The 24915-nt window shown below is 40.9% G+C and overlaps 1 protein-coding gene across 1 annotated transcript in view; it reads right to left on the bottom strand.

The window, feature by feature from the left end:
* LOC149300561 (cytosolic carboxypeptidase 1-like) overlaps positions 1-24336 on the bottom strand; it is a 70594-nt gene extending 46258 nt beyond the window's left edge. The window contains exon 1 of the mRNA XM_089485043.1: positions 24293-24336. Within this exon, the coding sequence (XP_089341169.1) occupies positions 24293-24336 (44 nt within the window). The remainder of the gene's footprint in view (positions 1-24292) is intronic.
* Between the last annotated feature and the right edge of the window lie 579 nt (positions 24337-24915).

The following is a 24915-nucleotide window of genomic DNA, read 5'->3' as shown; positions in this document are numbered from 1 at the left end:
TATGTGGTTCACTCTGCAAGTAACATTTGATTTCTGTGACCATCCTGCTACCATGCATTCAACAATAATTATTGTATATTTTGGGGAAATTTGGGATAGTTACTAGCAGGAAAGTGGTTAATATAATGGCACCAACATGTCTGGGAGAGAAAATGCATAATAACTGATAACATCATGTGCAGGCACTGGCAGGAATTCCTTTGATTGCTTTTTAACACCTCTGCGGTTCTCCACTCCATTTTATGGAGTGAGGTTGTATTACGTAGGGCTACCTACAGCATCTTGGGGAGGAGTTTTTATAAAATGCAGTGTATGTAAGGAGCATGAGTAGAGTGTGAGAGTTCATGATGTAAGAAGCAGGGCACGTGCGTCTCCGTATGGAGGGCACCCTATGCCCCACCTGGCACAGTATATGTGATAAGCCCTGCAACATGAGACGGTGCTTGACAGAATTAAGTGTGTTCCCAGAGGAGCAGATTTACTCTGAGCATTGTGGTTTGTGAGTGGGCATGGAAGATACCGGGTTGGAGCTGTGCAACCAAGCTTGTAGGCGGCCACAGACCATTAACAGAGCATAGGCTCCTGCAAAATGCTCAGGAAGCTGCAGTCGAGAAGCTTATCTGGATTAATCGAAGAGGCTACCCACATGTAGCCGAGACCAGAAGCTTGAGGATACGGGGCCCTGTCCAGGAACCAGTTGGGTCGACCTGGGCTCTGAACCCAAGGGAGAAAAGGGAAAAGGGACCTTGGAGAGTCCTACTTCTAAAGATGTTTGTGTGGATGTTTTCCAAGTGTGTGCCCAGCTCCTGTTTCTTGATAGCTGAGAGTAAGTTTGGTTCAAGGAATTCCTGCTAGTATTTATGTGGTATCCCATTTTAGTTGCTTGTGTCTGTCGTCTTACGTTTGTATGCCGCAACTTCTCTAAAAAATGCAATCTATTATCTTTTTGTCTGGCTTGACAATCATATCCCTTGTGTTAACTCTCTGCCTACTCATGAGAAACACCACCAGATTGCCTCGAAAACTTGAAACCCTCAGACCTCCCGTAGTGTAAATATTGAAATATCACAGATCAGAACATGCAACAGCTTATCTATGCCAGCTTGTACATTAAGTACATAGCTAGGTAACTAAGCTCCCTTTCTGTCAGGTGACTCTAGGTCTCCAGGCCAGTGATCTACCCATGATCACCCTGACTCCACCATCTCATCCCCGTCCAAGCAGTCCTCTCCTACTGCTTCATTTCCCCCACCGACTAGATTGTAAGATCGCAAGAGCAGGAAACTCCTCTCCTTTTGAACCAGTTTGTTATTGAGTGTGATTTTAAATTATTCCACTGACTGTAACAGTGCTACAGACTCTGCTGGCGATATAAATAGATGTAATTTAATGATCATTCTGACAGTAAATTCCAGATTTTAATGTGTGTCAAAATAACAGGCATGGAGAATGATACCCATACTAGTAATGGAACCCTACATTTGCATTTCTTTCAGTACCACGCAATAACGAACAATATAATCTGGTAAAAAAAATAATGCTATAATAATGATAACACTGCTAGCAGAATATAAAGTGTATTAAAACTATTACTGAATCATGTTGTTACAATGACATAATAACATGTGTTTAGCTTGATAAAACTACAAAACCGAGTCTTTAAAATGACATCATAAAACTAGTGTTTTTACAATAAAGTTAAAAGTTAACCCCCCCCACACACACTGAATAAGGTCTGGCTCCGCTTTCTAAATACAGACCAGAGAAATCTTAAATGTTATTTCCACAACAGAGAATTGTTGTTACATAATATTAACATGTTTTGCCGGACCGAGAGACCCCATAAATACTGTGATGGATTTTGGTGGATGGATAGAAACAAACAGTGTAACAATTAATTTGCAACCTCACAGACTATTTGAAAAAAGGTTACTTGCCAGCGTGTATCTTGCATATCTTACTTAATAAGGTTATTATCAGACTGACGCATATGAAACATCGGGAGCATGTTGGGAACATTCTAACGGACCCAGATCAAAAACCTAAATCTGTGAGCTTCATTCAACACTTGTCTAGGTTTGAGCTGGTGTTAAAGGTGGTTAAAAATGGTGGTTTTGCATTATAGACGGTGATTGCTAAATAAAGCTACAACAAAATCTATAGAAAACAGCTTTTATGCAAATCAATCGGGAATATACTATTAATGCATCCTTAGATATAGTTGTACACTTACATTTTATGCTGAAACAGATACCATGCATGAGCACGTACAAGCAAAAATGTACACTACTGCCAGTTTAACCCTTCCAGAGCAATTGCATGGACTGTAGCATACAAAGAAGCCACTATGCTACTTCTATGCTAAGTTATATCTAATATTGACAAGTTGCTGACCACACTTTAAAAAGTGCTACTCTTGGGGAATGTATGTACCTGATGAATGAACTGATTTTCTTGTGTGAGTTTATACATCTCACTTACTGCAGGGCAGCACTATAGATTGGGGGATAAAGCGAGCCTTAGTTACCAAGACTTATTTTTCACCACACCACTTTCATGGGTGTGACTTCTGAGCCAATGAAATATTTCCTTTTCATTTCAATATTTGACACAATCAGTTTATATAATTGTTTTGTTATATATATAATGTTGCAAATGTAAAATGCGCATGTGCATTTAAAAAGGGTAAAAAGAAAACATCAGCGATTAGAACAAGGTACTCACACTATCTGCTGTACCACCATAGGTCATAATTAGCTTCTGTTGTGGCAGCATTTGCACTAATGCCAATTAGAATTTTTCCCCTTACTGGGCTTGCAATAGCTTAGACGCGGAGTAGGTACATGCTGTGTGTACGAGATGCAAATACTAAATGTGTACTACATTTGAGCAGGTAGCTTTTTTTAAAATAAAAATGAAACCGGACCATTTACTTGATTTTAGTGAATAATCACCATTTTCTGCAATAAGTCTTTATTTTAGATGGATCATTGAATCGAGGCACATGTTGTTTGATGTTAAAAACACCAATTCAAATGTGAAATACCTTGCTTTTTCTCTTGTGTGTGTACTGCAGAGTAACCATCTATTAAGTTGGACTTGCCTTTAAGTCAATTCTAGGTCAGACTAAAGATTCCTCTTCTCTAAATAAATATACTATTACTACTAGTGCTAATACTAATTACTACTATCCAGCACAGCAGTCTATCAGCATGACATAGTCCTATCTCTCTAGGGTAGAATGTACAAAGAAAGAGAGACATTATGGTTGAACAGAGGTATTGTAAAAATACAGAAAACACTGCTGTCCTGTAGAAAGCCTTGGTCATTAAGTGAGGCCGCCACTGGAAATATTTCTAAATTATATTTGTTTTTGTTTTTTTATTATTTTTAACCATCCTTATGCACACACATATCAATGGCAATAAAGGAACATTATAGATACTCATGACAAGAAAATAATCAATGTAGATTGGTATATAGATAATTATATGGTTAGTCTTTAGTTGTTTTTTTTTTTATCTTCATCTATATTTTTTAGAGAGACACTGGAGAGGCATACATGGACAGCAAATGCAAACATTACATTTATTTTTACTTACCACTTTTCTGTTGACACTTTTGCTTTATTCATCTTGATGAAGTAACAGTTTATTTCACCATTTCATTTCCTGAAGATAAAATCCAAATCAGTTTACACCAGCAAGTCATAGTAAAAACAAATTAGCACTTTCTAGGTTTCCTTTAACAACCACCATACAGGAAAAAAAATGAAAATGAAGATGTGGCTTCCTTTTCTTTAAAAAAACGGAAACACTTAAAATGCCCCTCGCTTAAACGTGCTGTTCCATTTATACAATCCATTAGTGTCACTCTCAAGCAAGAATAGGCACCAGCCCCATTTACTGGGGTCTGTGGTGGACAATTTAATGACGATCTATGGACCTTCACAAACCTTGTCACGGACACTGGTGTTCTTGTACAGACACTTTGCCTATCCATGTCCTGAAAGTTCTTTTCTCTGAAGGTTTAATTACATAAAAACACTGATTCCTTTTTCAGAGCTTGTTTTTGTGTCACATGACAAATAGGTACTCTTGGCAAAAAGTACACTATATGGACAAAAGTATTGGGACACCTGACCATTATACTAACAGCATTTGTGCGGTCAGGCACTGATGTTGGACAAGAAGGCCTGATTCACAATCTCCATTTGTGTTCGACGGGGTTGTGGTCAGGGCTCTGTGTGGGCCAGTCAAGTGCTTCCACACTAAACTCATTCAACCATATCTTTATGAAGGCAAGGAAGCTACAAAGGTGGGACCAACTTCATATTAATGTCTATGTATTTAGAATTTTTCAAAGTTGGTATAATAGCCAGGTTTCTTCTCCTTATTAATGCATCCTTTACCCAGCTGATTGCCTTTCAACTTTATTACTATGAGTACCTTCGCACTAGGCAAGGCAACTCGTAGCTTAGCTTGCTTTGATTCCATGGTGATTGTGGACCATTACCTATGGCACGGTCTCTACAAGAAAGCTTGGCTAGGAGGGTAAAGTACTTTCTCTTTCTTGGCTTCAGTACTGGTCAGTCTCTTTTAAGGGTATGAAAATTAAAAAGTACGAAAGAAACGTGGTAAATTGTGTGGAAATGTAATACATTCTTGGATCAGTTTATATTACAAGATCTGTTACAAGATCTTTTGTTAGGATGTCAGATATTACACTACAATATAAAAAATGTTTTACAATTACAATTTGTTTTGGATACAAATATTAGATATTATATAAAAACAGCAACAAAAATTTGGCTCGACAACCAAGTGTCTGTCATGTCCACTGCTCCTAAGCCAGTGAAAGCAGCTAATGGTACCATTCCAGGAACAAGGCAGCGTTAGATTTTACATGGTGATTCTCACTATACAAAACAAGGCCCTGTAAATAATGGAAGGTGAAGCAAAACACTTATCTGTTCTACAATTCCCTATTCTAACAATATTGGAGTGAGCTAAAAAATGTAAACGTTAACCTGTACCACTGTGCCAAAATGCAATGGTAGATGTCTAAGGACTTACTGATTTCAGGACACAGTAGCCATATACTGGGATGAAAATGCCAGTTACTGTGTAATTAGAGGAGGGAGAAAGGCAAGATTTAATTCCTAAACACCCATTAAATGAGATTTGAACAAGTCTATGTAGAATTTAGAAGGCAAACAAAACATTTAGAAGTCAAAATGATTTTTAGGGTCCATGATGAGAAGCATTCACATTTATTTATTTTTACCAGGCCGAATACATTGAGATTTCTCTCATTTTCAAGTATGCCCTAGGGACCAAGTGCAGAAACCGTTTTACACACAGGGTATACAGTTATTGTTAGAGGGAAACAATAGGCATGTACAGTATAAATAGCAGTTTGTTGTCTAATAACAGGTACATTCTGGTGTTGGAGCTATTGCTAATTTTTAGCTATTGGATGATTTGGAGGAGTCTGGAAGGCTATTCCACACGTGAGGAGCTCTGAAACAAAATGCACCTTGACCTGCACCCGCTTTTTTTTTAAGCCTTGGACAGCAAGTAGGGGACTGGTGCTGGACCTGACTTTGTAGGAACATGTAAGGAATAAGAATGATTGTGCTGCTCAGGTAGCGGGGAAACCTTCCAGTGAAGTGGTTATGCACTAGGTTAAGCAAACTAGCTGGAGAGTGCGCCTGGGGGCAAGTGTCAGCCAGTTTAACTCTTAACATTTCTCAGCCATGTGTGTTATAATCGCACCAGAGGACAAATTGGCACAGCACATAGCGTCAAGTATTCCAAGACAGATCTGGAATGCAGAATGGTAAACTATGTCCCCATAGTCTAAGATCAGCATTGGTGCACAACAAGTTTCCTTAGAGAGGGCTCTAGGCTACATATGTTCCGGTATAGAGAGAAAATCATAGGATATAGTTTTGAGGATAGCTTGTCAATATAGAGACCAAAAGCCACATTCCGTGATACTTGTAAGAATTTACCTGGGTCAGGTTATAACATGATTCAGTCTTGATGTTTTAGACATCGAGGACAATATAAAGTTAAGTGCCAGCAGTCAATGTCATCTTTAACCAGTTCTCTACCATAGGACATACTATTACATCCTATGGTCTTAAGAGGGTGCCCGGATATGATACCATATCCCAGCGCTCAGCAGGAGGTGGCATGCAGTCTGCAGAAGAGTGGTTAGTAGGTGAGAGAGGGGGAGGGTGGCAATGGAAGTTTGCCCCAGACCTTTTTATGTTTAAAGACGGCCCTGCCATCAGTAAAATTTCAGGTGTCCAACCCCACCCTAAACAGACTAGTAACTTTTCCTGACTGGTTAGGGGCAAATTAAAAACAATTCACAAACTTATAACGTCTTCAATAAGTTTAAGAAGGAGGTGTTATAACAAGCCCTTTATCAATATAATCGCAATTTATTTTTTTAATAACAAACTTTAATGAAAAACTGACAAATGTTCTCTGACAAGTTCAGAAGTATACTACTACTTAACTCTCAATAAAACAGAAGAATGTACTTTGTTTTATTATAAACCTTTCACACTGTATGTGTTTGATGGTGATGCACTATATTTATATAACACTTGTACCTTCTTCCAGTACTCTGTTAACATCCTCTTACCTCTGTGCAACATTTAATAAAACAGAAAACTCCCAAGGAGATGCCCATCCTCTCTGGGATATGGTAAACCGAACTGTAAATTCCTAGTTTACTTTTAAAAGGTCTAAATGCATGGAGAACAGATGTCCATGCTGGATAATCGAGAATAGGCAGTACAGTATATTCACCTAGGCTGACATCGTAAACAGCAACCTAAGATTGTCATGGAAATAGGTAAACAACCTAGGGAAACCTTGCATTTTAGCCCCTGGCACTACTAAATTTGCTAAACGATTTAAGAGTTAGGAAGTAGTCAAAATCCATATTCACAGCTTTATGGGAAAAGACATAAATGTTCATAGCATGCCCCTTATAGATACACTATATGGACTAAAGTATTGGGACACCTTCCCATTATGACATTGCAACATTAAAACCATTACAACATTATGACATTGTATTCCAAATACATAGACATTAATATGTACTTGATCCCCCCCTCTGCAGTTATAACCGCTTACACTCTTCTGGGAAAGCTTTCCACAGGATTTTGAAGTGTTTCTGTGGGAATGTTTACCCATTCATCCAGTAGAGCATTTGTGAGGTCAGGCACTGATGTTGGACGAGAAGGCCTGGCTCGCAATCTCCATAGTTCATCCCAAAGTTCGATGGGGTTGAGGTCAGGGCTCTGTGCGGGCCCGTCAAGTTCTTCCACACCAAACTCGTCCAACCATGTTGGACCTAGCTTTATGGACCTAGCTTTGTGCACTGGGGCACAGTCATGCTGGAATAGAAAAAGGGACTTCCTCCAAACTGTTCCCATAAAGTTGACTGTGGAATATCTAGCAGGGATGAAGTTTCACGAACTGGCTTATTGGAAAGGTGACATCCTATCAAAGTACCACGCTTGAATTCACTGAGCTCTTCCGAACGACCCATTTCTTCACAAATGTTTGTAAATGCAGACTGCATGGCTAGGTGCTTGATTTTTTACAACTGTGGAAATGGGTCTGATTGAAACACATGAATTCAAAAATTAAGTGACCCAATACTTTTGTCCATATAATGTAGCACACAACTGTACAAAATCAGCAGCTGTGAGAAAATGGGATGTACAAGCTGCACGTGATACTACCGACTATACCCAAATAAACACAAATCACAAGTAGAAGGCCCCGAGACGGTTTACATGTCTATACTTGTATGTCAACACACTTCAAAAAAATACTGCTACTCTCAACAGCAGCAGACAACGCAATTAGAATTAAATCGGTAACCTGCATGGGTGGGATATACATACATAGGTATCTTGTGTAAAAGGAGAACAGGAGCAAGACACACTCTGCACCCCTTCCATTAAAGGGACTGAATAATGTTCCTGACATCCTCAACATAAAACAATATTTAACTACTTTATGAGAAGGGCCGGGGGGGCTTCTCTGTGGCTCACTGGACTGTAGCCCAATGGAAGAGCAGGGCAAGTGGGGGAGATCATGGATCTCCCTCTAAGCAGTGGTGTGCCTGACCTCGCTGCTGCTCAGCGTTATTCAGTGGCAAGATTGCAATGTAGCAGTGATCACAAGGCCAGTGCTCTCTAGTGATGGTGCCAAAAATGAAGGCTGAGCGCCGGGATATGACATCATCTCAGCAGTGAGGTCGGAATCTCAGTGATGGAGCCATGATTGGAGGCCTGCATGGAGAAGACTTCAAGAAGATAAGTGATTGGGAGAAAGGGTAGAGATAGCTATATGGGGACAAAATGAAGAGAAAGATACAGGGGGAGAGAGGGGATTTGGAAGATAATGAGGAAGAAGAGAAATAGGGAGAAAAGGAGAGATAGTGAGAAGGGGGGAGATAATGAAAAAGAAAGGGCAAATGATATTGAAAAAGGGGAGATATAATAAATAATGCAAGAGGTAGAGAGAAGTGGGAAAGATATTGAGAAAGAGGAGAAAACAGGAGGAAAAGAGCCAAAAACTAAATTGCAGATATAAATACAGAAAACATGCAGATCATTATGAGACTGCTTGGATTTTTAAACTGTCCAATCTACCAAAGTCTCTTTGACCTGGCCGCTATTAAAATTTTCTCTTAGTTTATTCCGTAGCCTACATGTCCTTAAATAATTAATTTGTAATCAGCCTTTTATGGCCAGCTATCTGATAACAGGAACCCTTTCCAGCACACAGATGTTTATTTTTTGCCCAATCCACTTCAGAACTGTAATCATGATCAAATTCCTCAAACTCATGCATGCTTGAAACAAGGAATTACCGCATGTCACTAAATGCTGCATTGCACATTCTAAAAAAATAACTTTCCCACGTTTAATCCGCATTTACCAGCTTTTAATGGAGGCAAACAAAAAGAGGAATAGAGCACTAGGCAAACTGTGCCCACCATGTTGAAGGCACACTCAGGTCTCCCCTCATTAAAGCGACAGAATAATGTCCCTGACAGCCTGAACATAAAACAATGTGTTTTAAAGTACCGTATTTGCTCGATTATAAGACGACCCCCCCAAAAAAATTAGAATTTTAATTTAGGAAAAAAAGAAAAAGCCTGAATATAAGACTACCCTATAAGAAAAAAGACTTGGCCGCCATGCACCAGACTCCCTGGTGTCTAGTGGCGGCAGCTGGTGGATGTCTGAGCGATGCGTGTAGACAACCTCTGCTGCTGGCCAGCACTTCCACTGGGGCTTCTATGATGGAGCACCAGAAGGTCATGTTACGCCGGCATAGAAGCCCTAGCGGAAGTGCTGGGCAGCAGCGGAGGTTGAATGCACGCATCATGCAGACATCCAACGGCTGCCAGAGAGGAAGATCCAGGCTACCCGGAGCCTACCCTTGTGGGACGCAGCCAGGACTGCCCACAGTGGGCATTCCACCGGCATCACAGGAAACACCCCCACTGAAAGTGGAAATAGGCGGGGAGTGGGGCGTGCCAGGACTGCGCTCCCACGACCTGGAAGATTCGGGAGTTGACCCGGAGAATTGGAGAAGAGGCACTTCTAATAGAGTTCTCCGTGCCAAACCTAGAGTTCACAGGCATGTATAGAAGCCTGCCACAAAATCCAGGAGCTGACTACTATGCCATGATGTGACTACTACAGGATCACGTGACAACGCATCACATGACCTCACAGAGCTCCAGCAAGTACAGTCTAAAAAAGCCAGCTCCATACAGAGCTGGTAAGCTGGACGCACATATCAGTTTTAAAACATAGAAAGTGACGGCAGATAAAAACCATTCGGCCCACCCAGTCTGCCCAACAAAAAAAAGGTTTGAACACGTTAAAAAGAAAACGAGGAAGTACTTGAAACGTTGATTGAACTGGTTCAGTTTATTAACAAACATACCTATTAGTATTAGCATGTCCTAACAGGTATGCACATTTATGTGGATTAATATAGAATACTCAGAGAACTGAGAGGCAGATTATCAAAGCTAACCAGTAACAGAACACATTAACTTATTCAACAATAAAGTCTTAAGAAGAGACTACACTTTAATGCACATGACAGCCAGGTTATTAAGTTATTTTTCCCCTTGCAAATGCATGGAGGAATTCATCAAAACCCCCCTTATGCATTTACCTCTTTCCCACCACACATCTGATACTCAAAGGCATGGCACAGCTGGTTATTATTTCAATTTGTGTAATTATGGCATTGGATACCTACTTGCCACCAAACTGTCCACACGCACTGTTATGAATAAAACACAAATTACCTTGCCTGTTTTTGTAAGGCTTATATGCATTAATACAACAGGGATTATTACTCAGACTTTTGCATATAACGGGGCTCGACAAGTCGCCGTGGTGACTAGAAACAACTCCCTGGTGCTCAGTGTTATGCAGGACAAGGGGGTAAAAACTGGCCGAGGCTGCTATTGTGAATCTGGCATCCCTCACAGCCCCCGCTTCACCGTGTCCCCACAGGAAAGCATGCATGTTACAATGTGACATTAGCACGCGTTTGTCAGCATATAGTGTGTGTGTATTAGTGGGTAGTGTTAGCATGTGTGTACATGAGTGGAGCACATTAGCATGTGTATTACTGTAAGGGGTTTGCGTGCATAAGTGTAAGAATAATGGTTAAACATACAGTCTTGAGTCTTTATGGTGTAAAACGCCGCTTGTCATGAAGGGGTAAACCACAGTACCATACAAAGTGGATTAGCACTGAAGCAGGGCTGCCCCAAAACATTGTGCTGCCTGGGGTGAAGTGTGAAATGCTGCCCCCCCCCGGGAAAAAAGTGAGTGAGCGCTGACGTGACGCCTGACATCACCGCGCTCGCCGTGAAACTCATGCTGCCACGCGAGAGATGACCTTCAATCATGGTGGAGAAGACGCTCTGAGCAGCGTGCATTAGGTCCGCAGACCCCAGACAAGCTAATAATAGCTTGCTGCTGGCTTCCAAAAGCATTTCTTGGGGCGGCACAGTGCCCCACTCTGCTCCATAGCAGGGCTGGCCCTGCACTGAAGAAAGGTGTGTTTTATGATGCATTGCCCCAAAAAACATCCTCTAACTGCAGACAAGGGAGTACTATAAATAAAAACATGATTGGGAAAGGAAAAAAGTTGGCTCCTAAATTTTTGGGTTGGCTCCTAGATCCAAACCAAATTTGTCAATCCCTGGCATATAACAAAACTTGCCACAACTTCGGATTTAAATTTAGATTGTGAGCTCTATGTAGATTGTACACTTGACATTTTGAGTAACCAACTGAAGGGGGAAACTTTTGAAAATTAATTATATGTATTTTATGGGCAAACAGGTCAAATAATTTGGCGTTACAGAAGAAAAAAAAGTTGGGCCCTTCATACATGGGCTGACAATATGCAGAAAAACAATTTATTCTTGTTTTGCAGCTACATCTTGAAATCAAAGCAAGTCTTTAAAATGAGAATAGTGCCATTTCAGCTATAAACACACTGGAAACATACTGGATTTTTCTCCCATCAAATTTTTGGGATAGCAATAGTCAGATGTTTTCTCTCTGGAGACAGAGGAAGCTTGACGGCAAGAGATATCTGGAGAGAATAATAAAAAAATGTTTAAAAAAAAAAAAGATTTCAAAAGCTCTCTGCGGGAGAGTTGAAAAATGGAACTCCCACACTTCTCTGTCCACTATACAAGGTCAACCACATTGAGCTTCTCTTCCTAAATCAGTAAGACTGAACTGAGAATGAATTATGCATTATGCAGGGGGGACTCAGCCCCTTTCGTCAGGGAAGTTTACCGAGGTTGGCTCTTCATAATGCCTAGCAGGGTGAGAACACTGCAATGTCCAATCGTCCCACAAGCTCACAGTTTAGTAGATATACCTCTGAAACAGAGGTACACAGAGAAAGTCAGGGACCTTAAAATAACCACGCATAGACGGCAAAGACACAGGCATATGTGTATAGAAAACTCAATTCAATGGCAGATAATTACAGTTATGCATCAGAATAACAGCTCTTCAGTACCTTCGTATGCACGCACACACTGCATCTATACCTGAATTCACACATCGCTTCTTTTAATATCATAACATTTCATTATATATATATATATATATATATATATATATATATATATATATATATAAGCCAGCATATCCTAATGTGCCATCACAATGGGGAACACAATGCAGAACAATAACATCAACAAACGGGCATGGAAAATGAGGGCCCTGCTCTTGTGAGCTTACAGTCTACTGTCACACAAGAGCAGCATTGTCCCACCCAGCTGTGAATGTATATGACATCATACCTTTTAGAGTCCACGCAGTCAGTGCTGCCGCATATATAAACACTTAATAAATAGACGTAAATAACATAACCGCGCACACAGGCCTTTTAACTTTTTTTCGTGTAAGATATCAACACCCTAGTAATTGTAAAATTATTAACCGATACCTTGCCAATTACGTTGAATATTGTGTGCCTAATACAGAATTTAATTCATTAATCTTGATGTGTTATATAAAGAGTTATCGTAATTTTTGGGAGAAAAAAAAAATTAGCACTTGTGCTAAGCCCACACCCAAAGATCTCTGGTGACAACAAAGGCTTATAACCTACGTGACATGAGAATCACTTATCTCTCATTCAATGCGCAACCCAGCCAGACAGTGTGGTCTTTATCACATGGCACTAATAGTCGATGACAGCACACAACACTCACTATGGCATCACACTATCCCGTTTCAATCATCACAGTACAGGACGCTTTTCGTGTCGCCATGACAACAATCACCCTCCCTCACACTCTCAAGCAGGTGCAGCAGGGTGTGAGCGGCGCAGTACCGTGCCCCCGTCACCCTCCTCCCACTGGAGACTGACACAACGGCTGCAGAACGGCCTCAGCACTGCACACTGGACCGTAAATACGCCACCCTCCCCTCCGCACAGGGTCCACCATCACCTGGAAAGCCTGTCTCTCCTCCGCAGCCACACTCAGTCTGCCCGCTTCCAGTCAACACACCAGCTGCAGATGGAGACGAAGGAGGAGCGCCTCAGAGCCGTTCACGGAGGCAAGCTGACATATCCAGGGGGCGGGCCCATTCAACACAGAGGTGGGCAAGCCCACGGCCTACATGGTCAAACACGCAGAATCCTTGGGCGCAGGGGGTTCCTGGATGTCTTCCGGCTATAGAGCGTACCAAGGCTCCCCGTCCTGCGGGGCGTGGCCGTCTTGGTGATGGGCGTGACTAAAATGCGGTAGCCGGTCTTAGGGCGGGTAGGCGGAAAGTGGCATTGAAATATTTCAATAGATAATATTTGGAAAAAGTCTGTATTTGTGTTCTTTTGGAAGAATATGTTTACCTCAGGTGTTTATTATTGGCTTGTTCAGAAGATACACGGTTACACGTTGGTCTGTTATTTTATACCCACAACATTTTTAGCACTCTGCAAGGTCAGGGCACCGAGACTCACAGGCTGTGAGAAATATACAAGAGAGGCAATAAAAGAAAATGATATGCCTGTGTATTGGAGGACCCAGTTCATGACCTGACCCTGTCCAGTGCCACCAGTGGGTAGATTCTTTTGCGGAATAAATAATAGGAAGGTTAGTTAGGGCTATAATTTACATGGGGTAAGGGAAGCAGCTGCCCCAGGACTCTGAGAGACCCACTTCAGTTACCCAGCAACAAAGCCTCTGAAGCCTCTGTGCCTCCGCCTGATGTGGCCTCAAAGCACGGTGGGACTCGGACCCTGTCCCAGGTGCCTGTCTTTGGCCCAGACACTCCAGGTGAAGCGGTGGTTCTTGGGTCACCATGTTGTGTCTCCAGGCCATGAGAGCTTAGTGTATGTGCACCCACCCCCCCCTATTTTTCTTTCACCCACCTTTCAACCCGTTCAGTAACCAGAAATGTTTTGCCATTTTAGCATGATGTCGGTTTTCCATGTTTAGTGTACCCACATAAATTATATATAGTTTAATTCTTAGAAAAAGGAACACCGACATTCCATGAAGACAGAAGTAATCAAATAAACATATAATATAAGATATCTTATATTCTGATGCTTGAAAAAATGTAGAATATAGCAAAAATATATATCCAAAATTATACAGAAAAAAGAAATGAACAAACAAAAAATACAATGAATATCATAACAGCCGCAGAAAAAAAGAGACCGCTTGATGCATTTCGCACCTCAAGTGCTTTGTTATTTCTTGTAAATAATATTTAAGATCTTACATTTTGCAATTTTAAATTAGGTCCTTCTGATAAAAAACTAGAATAATACCCCACATTCATGGGTTTTTTAAAGGGAGTAATATGTTCTACAATAAACATTTTTTCTTATTTTAGAACTTTGGATTGGGGCAAGTAAATGTTTTTTTAATGTATATTTCCAGTAAAAGGGGCATGAGCACCTATATTTTGTAATTTTTTACATTTTAAAAACCAAAATTCTATGCTAACGTGAAAAAAAGTGCCCACAAACCTATATTGTGGGTATAAAACATCATGAAGTGAACAGCAACCCGCCGGTTGCCAGTGCGCAGGTCTGCCGCGTTACCTTTGTTGTCTGCGGGAACCAATTAGCAAACACCTACGCCACGCAATCACTGTCATTGTGCAGTTGCAGCAATCACATGGCACACTAGGTGTCTCTCTGCCTACATATTATGTGTTTGCTGATACATTGTGTTTCTACTGTATATATTTTTTCTCTTTTCAAATAATTTACCGGGGGAATTGGAAATTTAGATTTTGGGTAGGTAGGGAGAAAATGTTAAAAAAAATATCTAAAAAAATAGGAATTTGGTAGGATTTGGCGGTGGTTTAGTTTGTTGGGTAGGTTGGGAGAAATTTTTTTTTAAAAAAATAAAAACAAAAAAAGCTCTTTCAAAAAAAGAAACTATGTGGTCGTTTGGGAAGGAATTTGAGCATGGTTTAGTGAGTTGCTAGGTATTTAGGGAGAAAAGTGTTTTTAAAAAAAATATATTTAATTTATTTTACAACACAATGATTAAATTGTATACAGCCAATCAGGCATGTAGACTCTCCCAATCTGTCAGAGTCAGATTACACTCTACCTTAGACATTGACAGTGGCTTCTCTAGGGTTGGTGTCACACATGGTGTAAATTTTGGGTCCAATTTTGGTGTGTTAACCACACTTATTAAAAGTAAGTAACACAACAAAATTGGACAGAAATATAAAGATACCTTCCAGAAGTCCTGCTGTGGGATCGCGTGGCCTCTGTCTCCCTGCTCTGCCGCGGCGCGCGCTGCTTCACTGCTGAGCGCCGGAATATGACATCATATGCCGACGCTCAGCATGACATGCCGGCAACACAACCAAGCTAGATGCCTCGCGGAGGAGCGCCAAGCGGTTACTGAAAACGTCATGAGCGACCACTCGGCGTTTCAATTAGGCTGCACAGGACCAGGGCAATCCGGGACATGTGGTCACCTAGTGGCGCCCCTGCTGCCATGGCATACCCCAAAGGCCGGCCCTGGGTGTCACCCCCTGTAAGGTGTCACCCGGGTGCGCTCCGCACCCCCCGGACCTGGGTTGTGACGCCAGTGGACATTGACCATATATATGACACCTCTACGTGGTGTGCAGTCGCAGATATCCAGCCATCGGTCATGCCTACATCATCAGATGGCCGCTTGACTTAAAGTGCCAGTCCAGCCCTGCATAAAGGGATTTAAGAAAGTATAAGAGAGAAGTTTATTTGAAAATGTTATAGGTCATAGAGATAGTCAGAGACTTAAATGTAATATGAGGACATTTTACTTTACTGAGAGGGTAGTAGATAAATGGAACAGTAAGGCAATTTAAGTATGCAGAGGATCGGGGCCGGATTAAGAGCATCATGGACCTGGTGCTGAGGATTTTGGGCCTTTTTATGGAAATAAATAAAAAAAAGACAGAATCATAACTGCTCGGCAAATGATATAGGATAGAATCTTATGTGATAGGATTGGGAGTACATGAGTACACTACAAAAAAAAAAGTCATCACATGGGACGCCTGAAGTCTAGGGTGACCACATGTTCCGGATCGGTCCCGGGTATCCTCAATCTGGGACAATGCATTATATAATAGTATATGTGAATCAGTGTGTATATGAGATATCTATATAATATGTATTTTATGTGTATGTGATGGTGTGTATATGTGAATCAGTGTGTATGTGATATATATATATATATAATATAAAATGTATTATGTGTATGTAATGGTGTGTATTTGTGAATCAGCGTGCATGTGATATATATACCGTATTTGCTCGATTATAAGACGAGGTTTTTTTCAGAGCAAATGCTCTGAAAAATACCCCTCGTCTTCTAATCGGGGTCGTCTTCTAATCAGACCTCAAATAGAGGTCTGATTAGGAGACTAAGATCCAGATCCCCCGCACCGCTGCAGGGGACCTGGATCCTCCTGCCCCCCCCCCCCACACACACACACACACACACTTACCGGTGCTTCCTGCTGTATTGCCGGGGCAGCGGGTTGACGTCTACGCGATTCGCATAGACAACGTCCGCTGCAGCCGGAAGGAGGTGGAGTTGGCGGCGGGGGTTGTCTGCGTCCGTCGCGTAGACCTTCCCCGACTGTCAGAGATCAGAGTTCCCCGCACCGGTGCGGGGAACTCTGATCTCTGACAGCCGGGGAAAGTATACGCGACGGACGCATACAAACCCCCGCTGCCAACTCCACCTCCTTCCGGCTGCAGCGGAAGGCGACGTCAACCCGCTGCCCCGGCTGGAAGCACCGGTAAGAGAGGGCTGAGAGGGGAGAGAGGGGTGAGAGGGGAGAGAGGGCAGAGAGGGGTGAGAGGGTGGGGGGAGTGTGTGTGTGTGTGTTAGTTAAATGGGGGTATAGGGTGTGTGTGTGTGTGTGTGTGTGTTAAATGGGGGTATAGGGCATTTCTGGAGTGGCGTTAAGGGGGCATTTAATAGAGCACTCTGCCTCCTGAAATGCCTTATACCTCCCTATATGCCACTCTGCCCCATAATATGCCTTTTAACCCCTTAAATGCCATAGTGGCATATAGGGGTATAAGGCATTTCTGGAGGCAGAGTGCTCTATACAATGCCTTTTAACTCCCTTAATGCCACTCTGCCTCCTGAAATGTCTTATACCTCCCTATATGCCACTCGGCCCCATAATATGCATTTTAACCCCCTAAATGCCAGAATGGGATACAGGGGTATAAGGCATTTCTGGAGGCAGAGTGGCACATAGGGGGTCAAAAGGCATACCATGGGCCACAGTGCCATATTGGAGTGGCAAGCCTGGGGGCAGATGTGCGTAACTGGGGGCAGGTTGGAAAATACAAGAAATAAAAACAAAAAAAATATTTTTCTTAATCATAGCTTTTATTAAAAAAAATAGTTTACATGAATTAACATTTACTGGTAAAACTTTTTTCCTTTGGGGTCGTCTTATATTCAGGCTTTTTCTTTTTTTCCTAAGTTAATATTCAGATTTTGGGGGGTCGTCTTATATTCAGGGTCGTCTTATAATCGAGCAAATACGGTATATATATTATAAAATGTATTTATGTGTATGTGACGGTGTGTATATGTGAATCAGTGTGTATGTTATATATATATATATATCTATATACACAGTATCTCACAAAAGTAAGTGAACCCCTCACATTTTTGTACATTTTTTATTATATCTTTTCATGTGACAACAATGAAGAAATGACACTTTGCTACAATGTAAAGTAGTGAGTGTACAGCATGTATAACAGTGTACATTTGGTTTTGCCATCAAAATAACTCTACACACAGCCATTAACCCCTTCGTGACAAAGGCTGATTTTACTTTTTGTACCCTTCGTGACAATGGCCGTTTTAACATATCTGCGCTGCTCGTGTTTAGTTGTAATTTTTTTCTTTCCCGTTTACTGAACCCACACACATTAGATATTGTTTTTTTCAGGACAAGAAGGGCTTTCTTTAGATGACATTGTTTTGATTGTATCATATTATTTACTACTAAAAAAAGTATAAAATATGGTGAAAAATTTAGAAAAAAATGACTGTTTCTAACTTTTAGTTGAAAAATCTTTTACTCATCTATAAAAGGTAATGAAAAAACCTGCTAAATGGATTCTACTATTTGTCCTGAGTTTAGAAATACCCAATGTTTTTATGTTTTTTTGCTTTTTTCTACCCATTATGGGGCAATAAGTACAGGTAGCGTTTTGCTATTTCAAAGCCATTTTTTCCAAATCTGGTAATTCTTCCCCTCATGTGCCATTTCGGGTATCTTTGAACCTGGCCAATGCAATTTACCCCATCAAATCATATATTTTTGAAAACTAGACAGCCCAGGGTATTCCAAATGCTAGTATTTTAACTCTTTCCATGCACCATATCTACCACCAGTTTTTGTCAAACTTTGTGGTAGTCATTTTTTTGCATTTGTTTTGTCACACACATTTTACTTCAGGTATGAATTAAAAGGTTCTCGTTTATGTCACTATCACAAAACACCCCAATATGTGTTCAGCAACATCTCCTGAGTACAGCGATACCTCACATGAATGATTTTGCCTGGCTGTTTGGGGGCAAAAGGGCCACATTTGGGGCATGCGCATTTTTCAATGTTGAACTTTGGCATTTGGGGATCCACTGCCCATGCCCTATTTGGTACATCTTTGAGCCGGGCCATTCCAGTGTGCCCAACAAAACCATATATTTTTCAAAACTAGACACCACAGGGTATTTTAAATGCTGGTATTTTAACTCTTTGCATGCACACATTTTACCACCAGCATTTTTTCAAAGTTTGCAGTAGTATTCTTTTGTGTGTATTTTTCCCACACACACCTACTTTATGTATGAATTTACAGCTCCTGGTATATGCCGCTGTCACACGACACCCCATAATGTGTTCAGCAACATCTCCTGAGTGCAGTGATATCCCACATGCATGGGTGTGTCATTTTTGTGGGAACTAAAAGGCCACATTTGGTACGTGTGCATTTTTCGAATTGGAAATTAGGTGTGTGGCCATCCTTCCCCCGGTGTTAATTGGGACGTTGTTGAACCTGGCCAATTCAATTTACCCCATCATATCATACCTTTTTTAAAAGTAGACACCCCACGGGCATTTAATATGCCAGTATTTTAACTCTTTCCATGCGAGAATTGTTTTAAGCTAATATGCTAATTTTAGGACTTGCTCACAAAAATATATTTTTTATATATATATATATTTTTTTTGTCTTTTTAAAAAAAAATTTTTAACATTTTTTTTGAACTTGGAGGTTCCCCTGATAGTGACATCAGTGGGAAATGATTTTTACATTTTACTAGTTTTTTACTATTTTTTTCTAATTATTATAAATTTTATTTTATTTTTTAATTTATTTTTACTAATCACACTGTGATTAGAAAGCTGGCTTCCATTGACTTGCATGGTGAATGCAGTACCTGTATTCAACCTGCAAGTGGAGCCAAAGTTCTCTAGATGGTCTGGACCGTCTAGCGAACTTTTAAAATTTGTTTGTTCCTGTTACAGGGCAGCGGCCATCTTGCTTGATGGCGAAGATCATCGGCAGCTGCGGCTGTGACCGCTCTCCGGAGCGGTCACAGCCCATCGAAAGGTAAGTGTTTGGTGTCGCTGGATGCCTCCTGATCGAGGCATTCCAGCGACACCATTTAAGTTTAGGAGGCGATCGTCGATCGCCTCCTAAACGCTTTTAATACGGGCGTCCGCCGCCATACAAATTATGGCGGATGTTGACGCCCCGTGGAGGGGCCAGAGATGGCCCCTTCGTTCCGATAGCGGCGTTGCTGAATGCCTCGAGGTCGAGGCATTCAGCGAAGTTTTTTGGGTGCAGAAAGCGAAAACAGATCGCTTTCTGCACCCGTTTAAAGACGTGCCGGTCCTGGCACGTCAATTGTCGTAAAGCACATGCTTTTCCGTGTCGTGCCAGGACCGGCAATTGTCGTTAAGGGGTTAAACCTTGGCAACAAAAGTGAGTACCCCTCGCTTGGAAATGTCCAAATTGGTCTCAATTAGCCATTTCCCCTCCCCGGTGTCGTGTGACTCGTTAGTGTTACAAGGTCTCAGGCGGGACAAGACCTACAACTGATTAAGGGTTTAGTATTTAAAACAGACAGACTAGATGGCTCTTTTCTGATGTCAAATTCTTTGTAAAATGTTATTGGTGGCATATTTGCAGAATTTTGTGTTATGTTTACCATGGAGTTAACATTCCATTGCGCACTGCTCCACACAAAGCATATTTTCATGCTACAGACCTTAACCCATGAAAACAGAAAAGATACACAACATACATTGCAATCAGATATACATAATCTTTGAATTGAGGCTAACATCCCTGTAATCCTACAATTGCATGGTTTACGAGCCAGTTCTTCATCAAAGTCTAGTAAATGACCCAACTTTTCCCACCTACCGCTGCTTTACCCTTCTAGTCTCACTTCTGCTATCTAGAGTCTCCTACTGTATCTTTCTACACATCAGTTGCTCGGTACATATACAGTATGTAGTAATATAATTTACCTTAAGGTACAGTTAAGTGCCAATGCAGCCTCACCAACAAAGAATGCATAATAAATTACTTTGTACTTACTTTAAAGGCACAGTCCATTGTCCCAAGCAGCCTCTTCAACAAAAATGTATATTAAAGTGTTTTATAGGTTCTTTAAAAGGACCGTACAATATACTTGACAACCTCATAAAAAATACATATTAAAGTATTAAACTATAAAAAAAAATATATATATATAGGTGACCACGCCCCCCACACCAATTCAATGTAGCAATTCAACATAGCAATGCAATGTAGCAATTCAATGTCGCTTCAAAGTGATCCGAGCAGTATGTTAAATTAAATCATAAAACAAGAAAAAAAGAAAAATACATCATAGTGTAATTCATCAAGACAATATATATATATATATCTGGTAGACCAATTTTTAAGGATAAGAAAAAACTGTACAGAAAAAAACCAATTTGAGAGACAAGCCAAACAACTTAAAAATTCATTTGAAGAAAAATGATATAATCCTGTGAGTTTAGAAAAAAATACACGAGAAGTAGCTGAAAAGGAACGGTTAACTATGATATACACACAGTCGAACACAACTAAAACACAAACAAAGTGGACACCAACCGACATCCCTCTAATCCTTAATTATAATGGAGCAGGGATGGAAATAAAATAAGTGATTAATCGACATTGGCATTTATTAAAAACAGACCCATACCTGGAGGAGCTCTTGGGACAATATTCCAAAATAGTATTTAGAGGGGCACCAAAATTAAAAAACACCAGTTGGTTAAAAGTCATATCAAATGAAAAAACACAGGAGGGAGAAAATGCCTTTCAGAAATGTGGCCTTTGTCTAGCATGCAGAACCATTAAAGAAAGTATTGGAAACAAAATTAAGGTTTTTTCTTTATTTGTAACAAATAAGCAGTACTGTATCAAACAACAATTAACTTGCCATTCAAAGAATGCAGTCTACATGCTAACCTGTCCTTGCGGACTTCAATATGTAGGACGCACTACGAGACAATTACACATCCGAATAGAAGAACACATGAGAAACATTAAAAAAGGAGTTTTAAACCACAGTGTACCTTTACACTTCCTAACACATCACAATAAAGTTCATAGGAATTGCAAGAATTAACAATTTTTGGAGAGGGGGCAACCCTATAGATCTGTTAGGTAAGGCTGAAATGAAATGGATTTATAATTTAAAAACTCTTGTACCAATTGGATTGAATAATGACTTAGAACTTTTTAATTTTCTTTAACCCCTTGGTGACAAGGCCCGTGCATGTGCAGGATTGGAATGCATTGTTTTCGATGGGTTTAGGGACCGCCCATTGTCCTTAAAAAGTTAAAACTTTTTAAACTTTTAAAAGTTTTAAACTATTTATTTGATTATATCAGGGGTGTCCAAGTTTTTTCTGCAGTGGGCCACTTCATCAGAATTGTATACGTGCGAGGGCCGCACTCATTTTTCACTGAGAGAAAATATGGCCTTTAATAAGATATGCAGATTAAAATAAAGTAAATGACACAAAACCTTTACTTTCCTTTCACTGATTTCTGGGATTTCTGGGCCTACAAATTCAGGATTCTGGATAAGTAAAAATAAAATAGTTCTATTTATTTTAGGGATGCACTAAAATGAAAATTCTGGACCAAAACCGAAAATTCAGGGTTCACTTAGCCGAAACTGAAAGTGCCCCCTCCCACACACTTTTAATAAAAGTAAGTTACACACCAAAATTGTACCAAAAAAATATATATTATGATTGTTAACAGCAATCTCAGGCATACCCAGATTCCAGTATGTACTGGTTGGCTGGGCATTGTATTTTTTGTCCAATTTTAGTGTGTAACCACACTTTTAATAAAAAGTAACACACCACAACTGGACAAAAAAAGTTAACAATATGACTTGGCATGATAGGAGTGTGATTGCTAACAGCAAACACACTCTTTTTATATCCAGGCAACCAGTGAATGCTGGAACATGGCATGATGGGACTGTGATTGCTGTTAGCAGATTGCTGTTAGCAATCACACTCCTATCATCCCAAGTCAGCCAATACATGCTGGTACAGGGTGGCTGTAAGTGCAGACCCCATACTGCTGGCAGCATCAATACACAAGGGGGGCAGCTAGCCAGGTTTCAGCATGTACTGGCTGACTTGGCATGATAGGAGTGTGATTGCTAACAGCAATCACAGTCCCATCATGCCTAGGTTCCAGCACTTACACATCCATGCTATCACACACACAAATTCATTCACTCACAGATTCATTCCCTCTATCAGACATACTCATTCACACAACCTCCCCCACCCCCTTACCTGCTCTACAGCTCTCGATGCCGCACACAGACTTCAGCAGGGGGCACGGCCTCCCTCGTTCTCCCCACAGAGGAAGAAGGACGGAAGCAGAGAATAGACCCTCCCTCAATTAAGCAGCAGGGCTCTTGTGATCCTGGCTGCCGATCTCACGAGGGCCGCACCTCGAGGGCCGAATGTTGGACGCCCCTGGATTATATGATATATATATATATATTATTTTTATATATATATATATCCTTATTTTTATAGTAATTTTTATATTTATTATTCTATTTATTGTAGTAATACAAAGGATTTTGAAGTTTTTTAATCAGTATATTTTTTATTAATATATTTGTACTAAATTCTTACAAAAAAATCTTAAAAAAAAAAAGTATAAATCCATTTCAGAAGATAATATATCATTTTAAGGCAAGATGTTTAAATAGCCCCCTTATGATAAGTTACTTAATGTGGAGTGTGATAAGATTTTTATATTACATATGTGAGTTTTTATGTATCTACATTTTTAATTCTATATATTTTTATACTGTTTATTACACAGCTGTCCTTTTATAAATTCAATATTTACTATAATTCATATCAATGAACTTATTTTTTTACATTATTAATGATAGATACCCATATTTTAAAATGTAAAATATAATTAAGGATCATGTTAAACATACTGAAGGATTATTCCAACATGATTTGATACTGTGATCTTGTTTAATTAACCTTATGTATATACTTTGATCATAACAAGGAACCTAATTACGGACAATTGATAAACTTATGTGGACAATTTACCACTGATTTAATTCACTAAAGATGGATATAAAGGAGCACAGAAAGAGACTTTCTTACGCACCTGAGGAAGTATAGCACGAAACGCGTCGTACGTGGTGACGGAGGAGAAGGAGCATGTGATTGCTATTTGTGGATATACGTTCGGCTGTGCAGCAGTGGAAGAACACGGGACGCCGTGATTTTGAGAACTGTCTGATTATTTATTTATCTTTTTATATATTACAGTATTCCATTTTTCATAATACCCTCGCTTCCGGATCTGTGCTTCAAGAATTCGGGAAGATTTTCCTGGTTTCTCTCTCTTTTTCTGAGATTACAAAGTGGAGAGTGAAATCTACCTGGGAGACGAATAACCCCTCCCGCTCATCCCTTTGCGCGATCTATGGGTTTGAATAAGCCCCACCAAATGTAAGGGTCCAATTTGCCTACCAGATATATATGTCACCCGCTCCCGTGGATCCGCTGTCCCCCGTCGTCCTGCGTCCGTCCGTCCGTCCGGCTCGCCACTACACTTACCTCGTGGCGAGGTCAGGAGGAAGCGTCGGCCGGGTGTTCGGCATTGCGGTCGTGCTCCCCCTGCTGGACACGCGCGTTACTGCAGCTAGGTTTAGCCGCAGCTGCCGCGTTTTGGCAGGTAGGGGGCGCATGTGAGGTCAGCGTTGGGGGCGTGGTGGCTACCGGCGCCAAATTTAAAAATCCGGAAGCCCTGTTACCGGTACCCTGGTGTGGTCTTTTGCTGGTTACCTGTCTAGTGCGTTCTATGAGTTATCTGACCCTTTGGCTTGTCCTGACTACCCTCTGCTCTGCGATTTGGCTGTGTTTGTTCCTCTAGGTGTATGACCTGGATCGTCTGACTACCCGTCTTGGATCTGACCCACCTTCTGGCTGACTACCCTTCCTGTGTATGACCTGGATCGTCTGACTACCCGCTTTGGATCTGACCCACCTTCTGGCTCACTACCCGTCCCGTGTATGACCCCTGGCTCGTCTGACTCTGCGTTTGTTTTGCTCTCCTCCTACACTATTTCGGTGGAGATCTCTCCAGCTGTACCCAGAGACTATCTACCTCTCCATATCTACCTACTCCAGGGCCTCCTCACTGTTGGGATCATCGAATACCTGGGGGTACGGCAAGGTCC

This window comes from Sceloporus occidentalis, unplaced genomic scaffold (assembly GCF_023333645.1).
Source record: "Sceloporus occidentalis isolate IW3139 unplaced genomic scaffold, rSceOcc1.0.p SCAF_24, whole genome shotgun sequence".
Taxonomy (NCBI): Eukaryota; Metazoa; Chordata; class Lepidosauria; order Squamata; family Phrynosomatidae; genus Sceloporus; species Sceloporus occidentalis.
The sequence above is the reverse complement of the archived record's forward strand: the minus strand, read 5'-3'. Positions and strand labels throughout refer to the sequence as shown.